The 10822-nt window shown below is 55.3% G+C and overlaps 1 protein-coding gene across 1 annotated transcript; it reads right to left on the bottom strand.

Moving 5' to 3' along the window:
* Positions 1–352: 352 nt before the first annotated feature.
* LOC115910029 (TRIO and F-actin-binding protein-like) lies at positions 353–4113 on the bottom strand. Its single transcript, XM_030959810.1, has 7 exons — positions 4004–4113; positions 3921–3941; positions 3164–3604; positions 2280–2412; positions 938–1903; positions 571–666; positions 353–385 (listed from the first exon to the last, which is right to left on the bottom strand). Exons 1-7 carry the CDS (start codon positions 4111–4113, stop codon positions 353–355), a joined length of 1800 nt encoding a protein of 599 aa, XP_030815670.1.
* Between the last annotated feature and the right edge of the window lie 6709 nt (positions 4114–10822).

Genomic DNA, 10822 nt, shown 5'->3' with positions numbered 1-10822 from the left:
TGTCCTTGTATAAAGAACAAAGACAGGTCCTAGTGGAGGATGACCTGGCTGAGATGAGTGATGTGCACACAGGGGGACAGAGGCAGGAACCTGTGTGTAGCTGCCAGCTATATGGGCTCCTGGAATACTTTCTGCAGCCCCCCATAGCTGCTGCAATGCCACTTTGCAGGAATGCCAACACAATACACTGTATCTTCTTTCACAACACTAAAGCCCACTTCATCCCTGTAAAACCCTCGGTGCCATCACAGCACTGGCCAACAATAAAGCAAAGGAAAACAGCTTTCCTTTGCTTTTTTCCTTTGCTTTTAGAGATTTTAGTCCCAGTTCTACTGTATGCCCTTCTCTGCCTTTACAAAAAGGCTCTGTGCCTCAGTTTCCCCACCTGAGAAACGGGTGAAGGACAAAGAGAAGGGGAGTGCTCATGAGCACGGCATTCAGGACATCATGGGAAGGCAGCACCACGCTGGACCTGCTCAGGTCAAGTGCTGGAGACCTAGGTCCTGCCCTCAGTGACCCCCAGAGAAGGGCAGCTGCCCTTCCTCACAATTCCCAGGGCCTGGCCCCTACCTTGTTGTGGTTCTTACTGGCATTCAAATGTGGCTGCGGGCTTCCTGAGGAGCCAGTGCTGCTTTGTGGTGGGAAGGTGCTTCCACCCAGCTGGGGCTGCAGGGGAGAAAGCAGGAGCTGAAGCTATTGGAGTTTAGTCCTCACCTCAGTTTCCCAGATCCGAGCATCCATCTCCTGGCGTGAGGCAGGGAAGAAAGCATCTTCCCTCCTCCCAGTGCCAGGTGGGCAGTACAGTTTCCCTGGAGAAGCAGAGGATCCGAGGGAATCAGGGTGCATAGAATTGCAACCCAGTGGACCCACCCAGCCTGTGCTTGCCAGTTTTGGGCCTTGCAGGGTCCCCATCATCTCTGGCTCCTGCCCTACTCACATGGTAAATGAGAAGACTCTTGTTCCCCCAGTCAGTTTCCAATGGCTTCTCAGGGTTGTGTGCATCTCGTGCGTGCTCGGGACCTTGCCAGTCCTCCTCCAGATGCTGCGTTGGACTCTCAGGCCTTCTCCAGCTGTCATCTGGCCGTAGTCCTCCTTCCAGACATCTAGCAGGGCTTTTCCAGTCCCTTTCCAGCTGGCGCATCACATCTGCATGGCACACGGGCATCTCTTGGCGCTTCCAGTCCTTCTCCCACACCTGTGCTTGGTGGGCATCCCCTCGCCCCCTCCAGTCCTGCTCCGGGGGTCGTGTTGGGCTTATGGGGCGCAGGGGCTTGCCTCGGCCTTTGGAGTCACTGCTGGTGCCCTTTGAGGGCTGGGAGGAGGTCACCTTTTCCCGGAGGCTCTGCCAGCTGCATTCTGATGCCTTCCTGGGCCCTGAGAGGTGCAACGGCTCCCCAGGCTTCACTCCTTGCCTCTCTGCGCCCCGCCACAAGCTGGGAGGGGAGATCTCCTTTTGGCTTTTCCTTGTGCTCTCTGTGCGTCTCCCAGGACTGAGGGCCCGTGGTGGTGGCCCTGCTCGGCTCAGCCTGATGTTACCTGAGCCCTTCCCAGCCCCTGCGGGGTGCAGGGAATCCCCCCGGCTCTTCTTCTCCAGTGCTTGCCAGGTGGCTCGGCCCCTCTCTGAGCCTGGGGGGCGGGCAGGCTCCCCTCGGCTTCTCCAGCTTTTCTCAGTGTGACAGGGAGGGTTCCCGGGCTCCCCTGCTCTCCTCTCGGACCTGCGGGCTGGGCTGGCGGCGCGTGGGCTGCGGCTGCCTCTCTCCAGCAGCCAGCCGGGGCTGGCAGGGCGTGGGGAGTCCCCCCGGAGCCTGCTGGCCTTCTCGGGGTGCCGAGCTGGGCTGGGGGAACGCCGGGGCTCCTTGGGGTCTCTGCTGCGCTGCTCGAGCTGCCAGGAGAGTCGCTGACCCTGGGTCACAGGGGAAAGAGAGCAGGGATCCTCTTTAAAAACTGCCAGTGAGCAGAACAAGATGGGATTAGGGCTAGCAGGTGATTTGGTTAAATGGTTCCCCAGAGAGCAGTTGCATGCCTATGCATGGAGCCAGTCCATACTGTAGAGAAGCCTCTTGCACCCAAAGGGTGAAAGGGTGCTGCATTTTGAGAGCCAAGGCTCTCAATCCATGACAGAAGGAGAGCTGGGATTAAAGGGAAGAGGGAGAAGGGGAATGAAAGAGAGAAGCATGTGGCAGAAGAAGAGGAAAATGTGACAGGAAAAAGTAACTCAGCTTGCAGAGTTGGGATGAGGTCCCAGGTCAAGTCCCTGAGCCTGTGCAGCCAAGCCTCACCTCCCTGGGCAGGTTGGGGCTGGACCGCCTCCGAGTTAGGTGGCCTTTGCTGGGTGGCACTGGCGTCTTGCCATCGAGCCGGTCCACACGGCCCTCCTCCAGAGCCTGGAAGGCCTCCAGCGTCTCTGATTTCCTGTGGGCACACACACTTGGTCCAGCTGCCACCCTGCTCAGCTGGGAAGCAGAGCCCCTGCAAACCCTGCTCCACCTTAGCCTGACCCCACAGACCTCCACCTGCCCCAGGCACTGTGTGCGCTCTCCCTGTCCCCACCAACCACCTCAGCTTTCATATCCTGCTGCCTCACCCATGTCTTCTTCACACTATTCCTCAAGCTTCCCTCTATCTTTACATCACAGCCACTTGCCCAGGATACTTTTCCATTCCCTCTCTATGTCCCCTCCTGCCCTGTGCTACCAGTCCTGGAGCTGCTCTTGCTCCTCCAGCTAAAGCCTAAACAGCTACTGGGTACTTCTTGGCATCGCCTATCATTTCCTGAGTGAATATGAAATCCCTGGGGAGCTATTGATGCTGGGATTGGGGAACACCTCTTTCCTGGCCCTTTAACTGTGGGGAGCCCTGCTTTGCAGCATGTCCTGCAGCTTCCAGGTGGCTGTGAGGATGAGGAAGGTGGGCTGCTCTCTTCTAGCAGTGCAGCTTAGCTCCACCTTCCCAACAGCCTCAGCTGCCCACGTACCGCAATGGAGGAGGCTCTGAGGCTAGATCCAACCCTTGCTTCGAGGGAAACTTAAGCACAGGTGAAAGCTGAGCTCTGCCATCTAGCCCTGCCTTCCTCCCGAAGCACTGCGATTCAGAGGGGCGCCCCCAACAGCATGGAAGGGCAATCCCCTGCCTCTGACCACCGTGGAGTCCCATTACTTCTCACCTGCGTTCGCATCCAAATATCCTCTCCACCTCCACTCGGCCGGGGCTGAGTGTCCGGGAGCCGTAGCGGTTGGCAGCGTCCCGCTGGCCGAGGCGCCTGGGCTTGGGCAGGTCTGCCAGCACCGTGTACTGCTGCCGCTCCAGCCCGTGCCGCGCCTCTGCAGCCCCACTGCCGGGCTGCCTGTGGGGCTCCCGGCCCCGTGGGCCAGAGAGGTGCCCGCTGGCACCCAGCAGGTCACTGCGGGCCGGCGGGGAGCCAGCCGCGGCACGTGGCACGGTGGATGCCCAGGGAGGGTCAGTTTTTCGGTGCTTTGGCCAGCTCTCCTCAGGCTTCTGGCTGGCAGGACGGCGCTCTGGGACGGGGAGAAGGCCGTTACTGGGGGAGGCACGAGCGACGCGGGATGCCACCACGTCCACGGCAAAGCAGGTCTTCGGAGGAGAGCTAGAAATGGTCCAGGAGGGCAGAAATAAAACCCAGACTCCCTCGAGGCAGGGTGGGAGCACTGGAACACAGCACTTCGAGCCCAGGGCATGCCAAACCATGCAGATAGAGAGCACCCGAGACGCCCACGGTTCACAGTCAGCACGCACACAGAGGGACTCTCACATAGTGCCCATGGATGTGTTGAACACTTCCTGGGACCAGAATTAGATAAAGAGATGCTAAATCTAAAGAGAGATCTGCCTTGAACCTCAGAGACCCCTGGGTGGAATGCAAATCAGAACCAGGATCTCACACAGGAGCAAACCAAGAGTACCTGCTTTCAGTGGACAGATTTCTTTCCTAAAGCCCTGGGCTTCAGTTCTCACCCAGGATCCAGAGGGAACAGGCTGAGCCCACCTGGGTCTGTCTGCCTGTGGGGCTCGTGACCGCACCTCCTCCTTATGGCCCAAGTAGCTCATCATGTCCCGTTTGCCCGATCCCAAAGTGTTGTCCCACAACCGGGTCATTTCCCCTTCCTGGGAGACAAGATAGGGCAGACCTCTGCAATGGGGACTAGTAGCTTCTGTGGGCTGCAAGGAGGTGAGAGTATATATGAAAACTTACAGCCTGTTCAGCTCAAAGCTGCTGGTAAAAGGAACCAGAAGAGGAGCTGTGTGAGTATATGATACCAGACCAATAAGAATAAGAAACAACATAGAAAAGTTCTGGGAGTATCCAAGAGCAAATCTCATGAGCTCTTTAGGGGGAGAGCCTCCTTTGTAGGGACTAAGAGTCTCAGCTGATCCCGCCCTTGCATCTCAGGACCTTAGAATCATAGAATATCTCAAGTATTAAGGGACCCATAAGGATCGTCAAATCCACCTCCCTGCACATGATGGGCTCTTTCTTCCACCTGCTCAAGGCAGGAGAGCCAGAGGGGCAAATTCAACATGTCTGTGTGCCCAGGAACCTGCTGAACGGGCCCAGCAAAAGTGGCATTGAAGGGCCAAGGGAGCTGGGGAGACCAAAATAACCCAAACCACAAGAGATGCCCGTCTCACCCTGGCAAGCGTGGAGTTGGCTTCAGCACAGGCGCTGGGGTCGGTGCCAGTTTCTCTGTGCTCACCCTCAGCTCCGGGGCTGAGTGGGGGATATCGCCTGCTCTCGTGCCAGCTGTGGGGCAGGGAGAGAGGACAGCTGGTGGTCAGCACAGCCCGCAGAGCTCAGGGGCGAGTGATAGCACGGGCAGCCCAAGCCACACTGACTCACTCTCTACTGGATGGGCAGAGGCTGGCAGAGCCCATCCTGAGACCACCAGCCTTGCTCTGGAGGGAATGAGGATGAAGGAGACTCTTTCAGGGGCTCCCTGACCTCTCCAGGGACAGCCCAGAGGAATGGTTACAGGGCATGGCATAGGGGTTTCTCAGTCCTTTTTCCCAGGCACCAGTGTGCAGAGCACCAGGGAAAAGGCAGCTGATTTTCCCCTGCTTGGCTTCCCGCTCCCCCTCCTCCGTTCTCCCCACCAGAGGGGCTGGTTGGAGCAGCAGGGCTCCCGGCTGGTACTCACCGCTCGGCGCCCTCGGCCTGGCCCACACACACGTATACCTCGCACTGCGGGGCTAAAATGTGCAGGGAGTCCCAGGGCTCTCCTGGGGCTGCGTCGCTGCAGGCATCGCGCCCTGTCACCTCCGTGGCATGATCCTGCGAGGGAGAAGGGGTGCAATGGTGCTGTCAGCGTGCCAGGGATCAGGATGAAGGCTGCCCCTTGGAAATGCCTATTTCTCCTACCTCCTCCGAGAGCAGCCCAGCCTCCAGGGCTCTTGATACCTCTCCCAGCCCACCGTTGAGATTTTTCTCCTACATCAAGAGGCCAGCACGCTCCTATTTGATGCTGAATGCTGTGGACATCCCAGAGACTGCATGTGTGAGGGTTCAGGGAAACTGCCCCCCCATGCTGGCACCGATGCTGCTGGTAGCTGCTCTCCCTCACCAGCAGGATAGCTCAGGGAGAGGCAGTGGAGCCAAGAGGAAGGAAGATTTTTGCAGAAAAGGCTGCAGTCCCAGCCTCTGCCTCTCTCTGTCAGGGCTTGCAGGCGTCTCAGTGTCCTCCCTGGCCCCCGTTACCTGCGGGGCTTATGAGCAGCAGTGGGGGAGGCTCCGGGGAGCCGGCTGTCTGCGCCGCTTCCCTCCAGCGTCTCGCCTGCACCAGGATCCACTCAGAGCTGACAGCTCTGAGCAGATCGAGGGTGAAGGGCTGAGGTAACCTTAGAGGGCCCAAGGCCAGGAGGAGAGGGGGAGAGGGTGAGAAAGAGAGAGGGAGGCTCATTACTATTTCATCATCCCTGGCCAGTCGCTCCTGGAGGACGTCAAACAACACGAAACCCTCTGTGAACATGAAACCAGCTGTTGCCCAGTCAGAGACAGCCAAGTAGCTTGTGTGTCCAGTCCTGTCGTAAAGGATCGTGTTGGATCAAGGTGTCTGGAGCCCAAAAGCCCATGAGATTTACCCCTCTCCTGCCTTCTCCTCTGGGAACATCTTGCTGAAGCTGCCTCAGGGACAGAACTGAGCCCTGGCCCCAAGCCAACAGCTGAGGCCATAGGGAATCGACCAGGACCATATTTAAGGTGAGGCAAAGCTGTAAATGCCAGCAAGCGTCAAGCAGAGATTAATACAGGGCGGGTCCCTGCTCTACCAGCCTCCAATTCCCTCCTTGTAGCTTTGCATCTGTGACAACCCTGCTTTCCCTTCCAGGGAAAGGCTATTAAGCCCCTCATATCCAGTGTCCAGCACTTCCCTGCTCACCTTGGTTCCCAGCTTTGGTCTGGCACAGTTAAATTAAGCATTCCAATGCCTGGAAAGGAATGCCCATAGAGGTTTTCCCCACCAAGAAATCTCGAAATCCTGGCCGAGCCTTTGTCTTAGGGATTTCTATATCCAAAAAGGCAAGTGGAGTCCCAGTATAGAACAAAGAGGCCCTTAAGGAAGTATCCATAGCCTGCAGGTGGGATGGAGGAGCTCACCTGGACAGCATGCTGGTGAGCCCCTGCGGCTCGGAAACAGTGCTGGCACAGGCTCTTTGCAAAGATGTTGGCTTCAAAGTTCATGCAAGGCACGTCATCCACTGAACCAGACATTGTGCATAGCAGGGACGAAGATCTTTGGCTGATGGGCTACTGGCAGGGGCCAGCCAGGAGAAAAAGGAAGAAGGAACAGCAGCAGCAGAAGCTGTGGAAGCAGGAATGTTATTTCCAGGCTGAAGTTTGCTGCTCCCAGCTGTCAATATTGGAATCAAAGGGAACTCAGGTACAAGTTGATTCATGCAAATACAGGTAATAAAAGAATGTGCTCTAGCAGAGACCTCTTTTAGAAGGGGTACTGCACCCTGAAAGAACTGCTGACACCTCTCAGTTTGAGAGTCCTTGTGAACAGAGGGAATGATGCACATGTCCTACTATTTTGTTTGATGGAAATGTTCTTTCTCTCTTAAAAGGCACAAAAACTAAACTTAATTATGCTGGTCATAAAGGGATGGCTCTAAGCAGCTTAGGAAGTTTGGAAGCCCGCTGAGACTCTTGTTAATCCTGATAAAATTTTGAGACCTGTAGGACAGTGGACTGCAAACTGTGAAGGGAACAAGCATTGCTAGCACGACAGCTGGGATCCACATTTCTGTTCTGTTTTCTCGCAAGCATCCTGCCCACCATCACCTCCTCTGTCCTGCAGAGTTTGAGAGTGAGTCCTCGGATTTGAGAATGTGACCTCAGCTGGGAGGGTTCTGCCTAATTAGCCTGGAGGAGGCACCAAGAGAAGGACAGGAAATCAGACCAGCATCTGAGATGTGAACATGCCACTGGTGCCCTAAACATGGACATTTGACTCAGAGCAGCTGATCAAGGCTATGGCTGCTCCCCAGAACAACTAAGGCCAAACGTCAATGCCAAAACAAAGCTATAATTTTTGTTTGCCAGTGCACTCATTTTCAGTACAGCAAGTTGCACTAGGTGCCAGCCTTGCAGCATCCTTCCTCATACTGGGGCATGTTTGCTTGATTTGTTCACACAAAATGCTTGACAGTAGCCTAAGCATTTCCCTGCCAGGGATGCAGCACAAAACACACCAACATCGCTGCCCGCCACTGCCCATGGACTGCCACCCGTGGCTGGAGCCCCTGGTACCCCAGCGCCTGATGGGCAAATCATTACTCCCCACATCCCTTGGGGCCGACTGTCGAGATAATCAGGATAAGGCTGCGATCCCCAGGGTCTCTGGCACGCATGCAGCCGGCCGTTCTCGGTGCTCCCAGTACCTCCCAGTATCCCCAGTACCTCAGCTTCCCCTCGGCTCCCAGCGCCTCGCCGCCCGCCGCGCTCCCCCTCAATGAAGCGGGCCGTGGGAACCTCGGGGCGCGAGGCCCCGCCCCCTGCCCTCTGATTGGCTAATACCGGGCAGCGATTTGAATACCGCCTCCTGAGTGGCCGGCGGCGGCGCGCGGCCATGGCGCCCCGGGCGCGGGCTCCCACGTGTCGCGGGCAGCGGGCGGGCGGCGATCGAGCGGCCGGGCCGGGGCCGGGGCCGGGGCCGGGGCCGGGGCCGGGGCCGGGGCCGGGGCCGGGGCCGGGGCCGGGGCCGGGGCCGAGCTGCGGCACCGTGCTTTGGATCGGCCTCAGCCCTTCCCCTCGGCCGCAGCTCCCCAGGGACCGCCTCACCGCCTGCCGAGGGGCTACCCAGTGCTCCTCCCAGGCAGTAATCCCGAAGCCAAAACAACGGGTTTATCCGCGAGCACTGAGAGAGCGAAACGCCACCGTGTCCAGCACAGCTCCAACAGGGGGTCATGCCTACCTACAGCACTCAGAGAGATTTGTCTCACGTGGGCTTTACCTACCAAGAACAAGCCCTGCCCGACCCTCGCTGTTTCCAGCAGAACGCCCTTTAAAATCTGTCCTCCACTGCTCCTTCTACAATTCAAACTCCTTTTCTTCCCGATGCTGGTAACAGTTACAAAAAATTCAATTTCACCTTTTGTTCATTCATTGGGGCAGTCTGTAACCCACTCCTCAAACCTATCTACATCATACAACCCATTATTCAGCTCCCTTTTAGTCCCCTAAAGTTCTCATCACTCTCCCAGTAACTTTTTTCCTCGAGTTCGTTTCTGGAACACAATGCTGGAAGCAGCAGTGTGGCTGTACTGAGTACAGCCTTGAGCTTGACACACGACAAAAGCAATAACGACAGTGCACTGATTATCACACAGCTCATGCACACACTGAAGCCATTCCTCCTTTTTGCTGTGCTCCAATTTTCCCCCAGCTGACTGATCTTTTTGGATCCCAGTCTGCATTTGATCCTCTGTAATCCCAATTATATTTCTGTATGTGCATGTGTGCGTAACTGCAGTCTAGCCAGTGGAAGCCATCATGCATGGCAGCCCCAGTGTGGCAGCCCATGTCAAAGCTCTGCATCTCTGTGCCAGCCTGGGGCACGTGCACAGCACTGCGCAGGTGCCCCAAGTGAGAGCCACATGTGAAATGCCTGTGGAAAGGGGCTTCACAGGGAGCTGCTGGCCTCTGCTTTTCCTTTATGGAGCAGCAACTGCACTAGCATGTTGATTTTTGCAAGTACCTCACATTCTGCAAGTACCTTACATTTGGAAGCAGCCTCCTCCTGAGCAGCTAAGGGAAAACAAAAAAAACCCCAAATGCTCAAATCTGTCTTGAAAACAAGTGGAAGCAGCAAAGAAGAATTTAGAGTCAGAGTCTGGTATGAACTCTGACATGTCTGGCAAACACTTCACTCACTAACTTATGTGCAAAAACTCATATTCTCATTTCAGTATATCCAGGGGTAGCCTGACTGTATACCCTGTGCATAACAAAACCAGCAGACTAGGGCTGAGTCAGTAGTTCACATTATAGAATAAAGCTTTAATCAATCAAATGGAGAAATCAATAGTGTAATGAACAATCCTGATGGTTAATGCTGTATAGGATTTAACAGTTCTGTTCTCAGTTTTTCCATACACTTTTTTGCTTTTTTTTTAATTTGAAAACTCATTTTCTAGCAGGAACTCAAAGATTTCAGAGATTGGAAGGGGCTGTTGGAGACTTCAGTCGACATTTGAGAAAGGCTCAAAAATGTTATTAGGCCAGGGAAACAGCAAACTAAAAGTGAGATTCTTCTAGATCATCTGGCAACAAAACGACAAACACTGAAGCCACTCTTAGCACCTCATCCGGAATACAATGAGGTCATCCAGCTCTGTCCCAGCTACCGTGCCAGGCTGCCTACAGGCTGGGGAAGGCAACTGATCCACATTCCACACTCCACACTCCAGCAGATTTCTCAAACAGATAGTACATTTCTTTTACAGTGGCCATCCCAGCTCCAGAGCAAACTCCTTGGGTGAGGAAGCACACAGGTCACCTTGTCTGTATGACCCTATATATACAGGTCACCTTCTGTCCACAGTCACTCCACAAGGCACTGTGTCCTGGAGAGAAGGAAAAGCTGCTGTACGATCCAGACCAGGATGTCACCCTGCCCTCCAGCTTTGGGCTGCAGTCCTCTTGATGTGATATACCTCTTCAAACAGAACTTCCCTCTTCTTCTCTCCTTCATCCCTCTCAAACCCACCAAGCACAGAATGCTCTAGAACATGTAACTCCCAAACCAGAACAAGAAATAGGACCTCTTGGATACTTTGGCTGAGATCCAGTTCAGCATAACACTTTTGGCCTTGCCTGAGTTGTGTTTTTGCAGCTCTGAAACACCCAAGAACCCCAGGTGAGACAGGTGGATAGGTAAGCTCACCCATTAAATCCCAAGACCTTTTTGGAGTGGTCTTTAAGGCAGTGTTAAAAGGTGAGGTGAGAAAATCACACAGACCTTAATAATGTGACTGAGCTGCTCTGTGTTAGTGCCCAAGAACTCAGCCCAGGGTGGGACCCTGAATCCAAGCATACAAGGCACCAGTGATAACAGCGTCCACTTCCCCAGCAATTACCTTCTTCAGAGGGGAAAGGGAAGTGCAGGGGGCCCCATTCCTTACGACAGGCACGTGTGTTGTGTGCTGCCGGGTTCCCTCCAGAAGCCTCCCTCTAGCAGAAATTGTGCTGCTGCTGTCAGTGTTGAGATCAAACCCTCCCCCTTCACACTGGAGAACAGCTCTGTGTGCACACCCTCCAAGAAAGGATGGAGAAACGCATCAGGCTGCTGCCATCCACTTTAGCAGCTGG

This window comes from Camarhynchus parvulus, chromosome 1A (assembly GCF_901933205.1).
Source record: "Camarhynchus parvulus chromosome 1A, STF_HiC, whole genome shotgun sequence".
Classification (NCBI taxonomy): domain Eukaryota; kingdom Metazoa; phylum Chordata; class Aves; order Passeriformes; family Thraupidae; genus Camarhynchus; species Camarhynchus parvulus.
Note: the sequence above shows the minus strand (reverse complement) of the source record. Positions and strands in the feature narration are given on the sequence as shown.

Excerpts from the sequence above, each read along its gene's own strand:
- LOC115910029 (XM_030959810.1), bottom strand. The coding sequence starts at position 4,113 with ATGACCCGGTTGTGGGACAACACTTTGGGATCGGGCAAACGGGACATG. Across the intron at positions 1,904-2,279 it reads GCCCCAACCTGCCCAGGGAG|GGTCAGCGACTCTCCTGGCA; the intron begins GTGAGGCTTGGC and ends CCTGTGACCCAG. Across the intron at positions 667-937 it reads AGAGTCTTCTCATTTACCAT|CCCCAGCTGGGTGGAAGCAC; the intron begins GTGAGTAGGGCA and ends TCTCCCCTGCAG.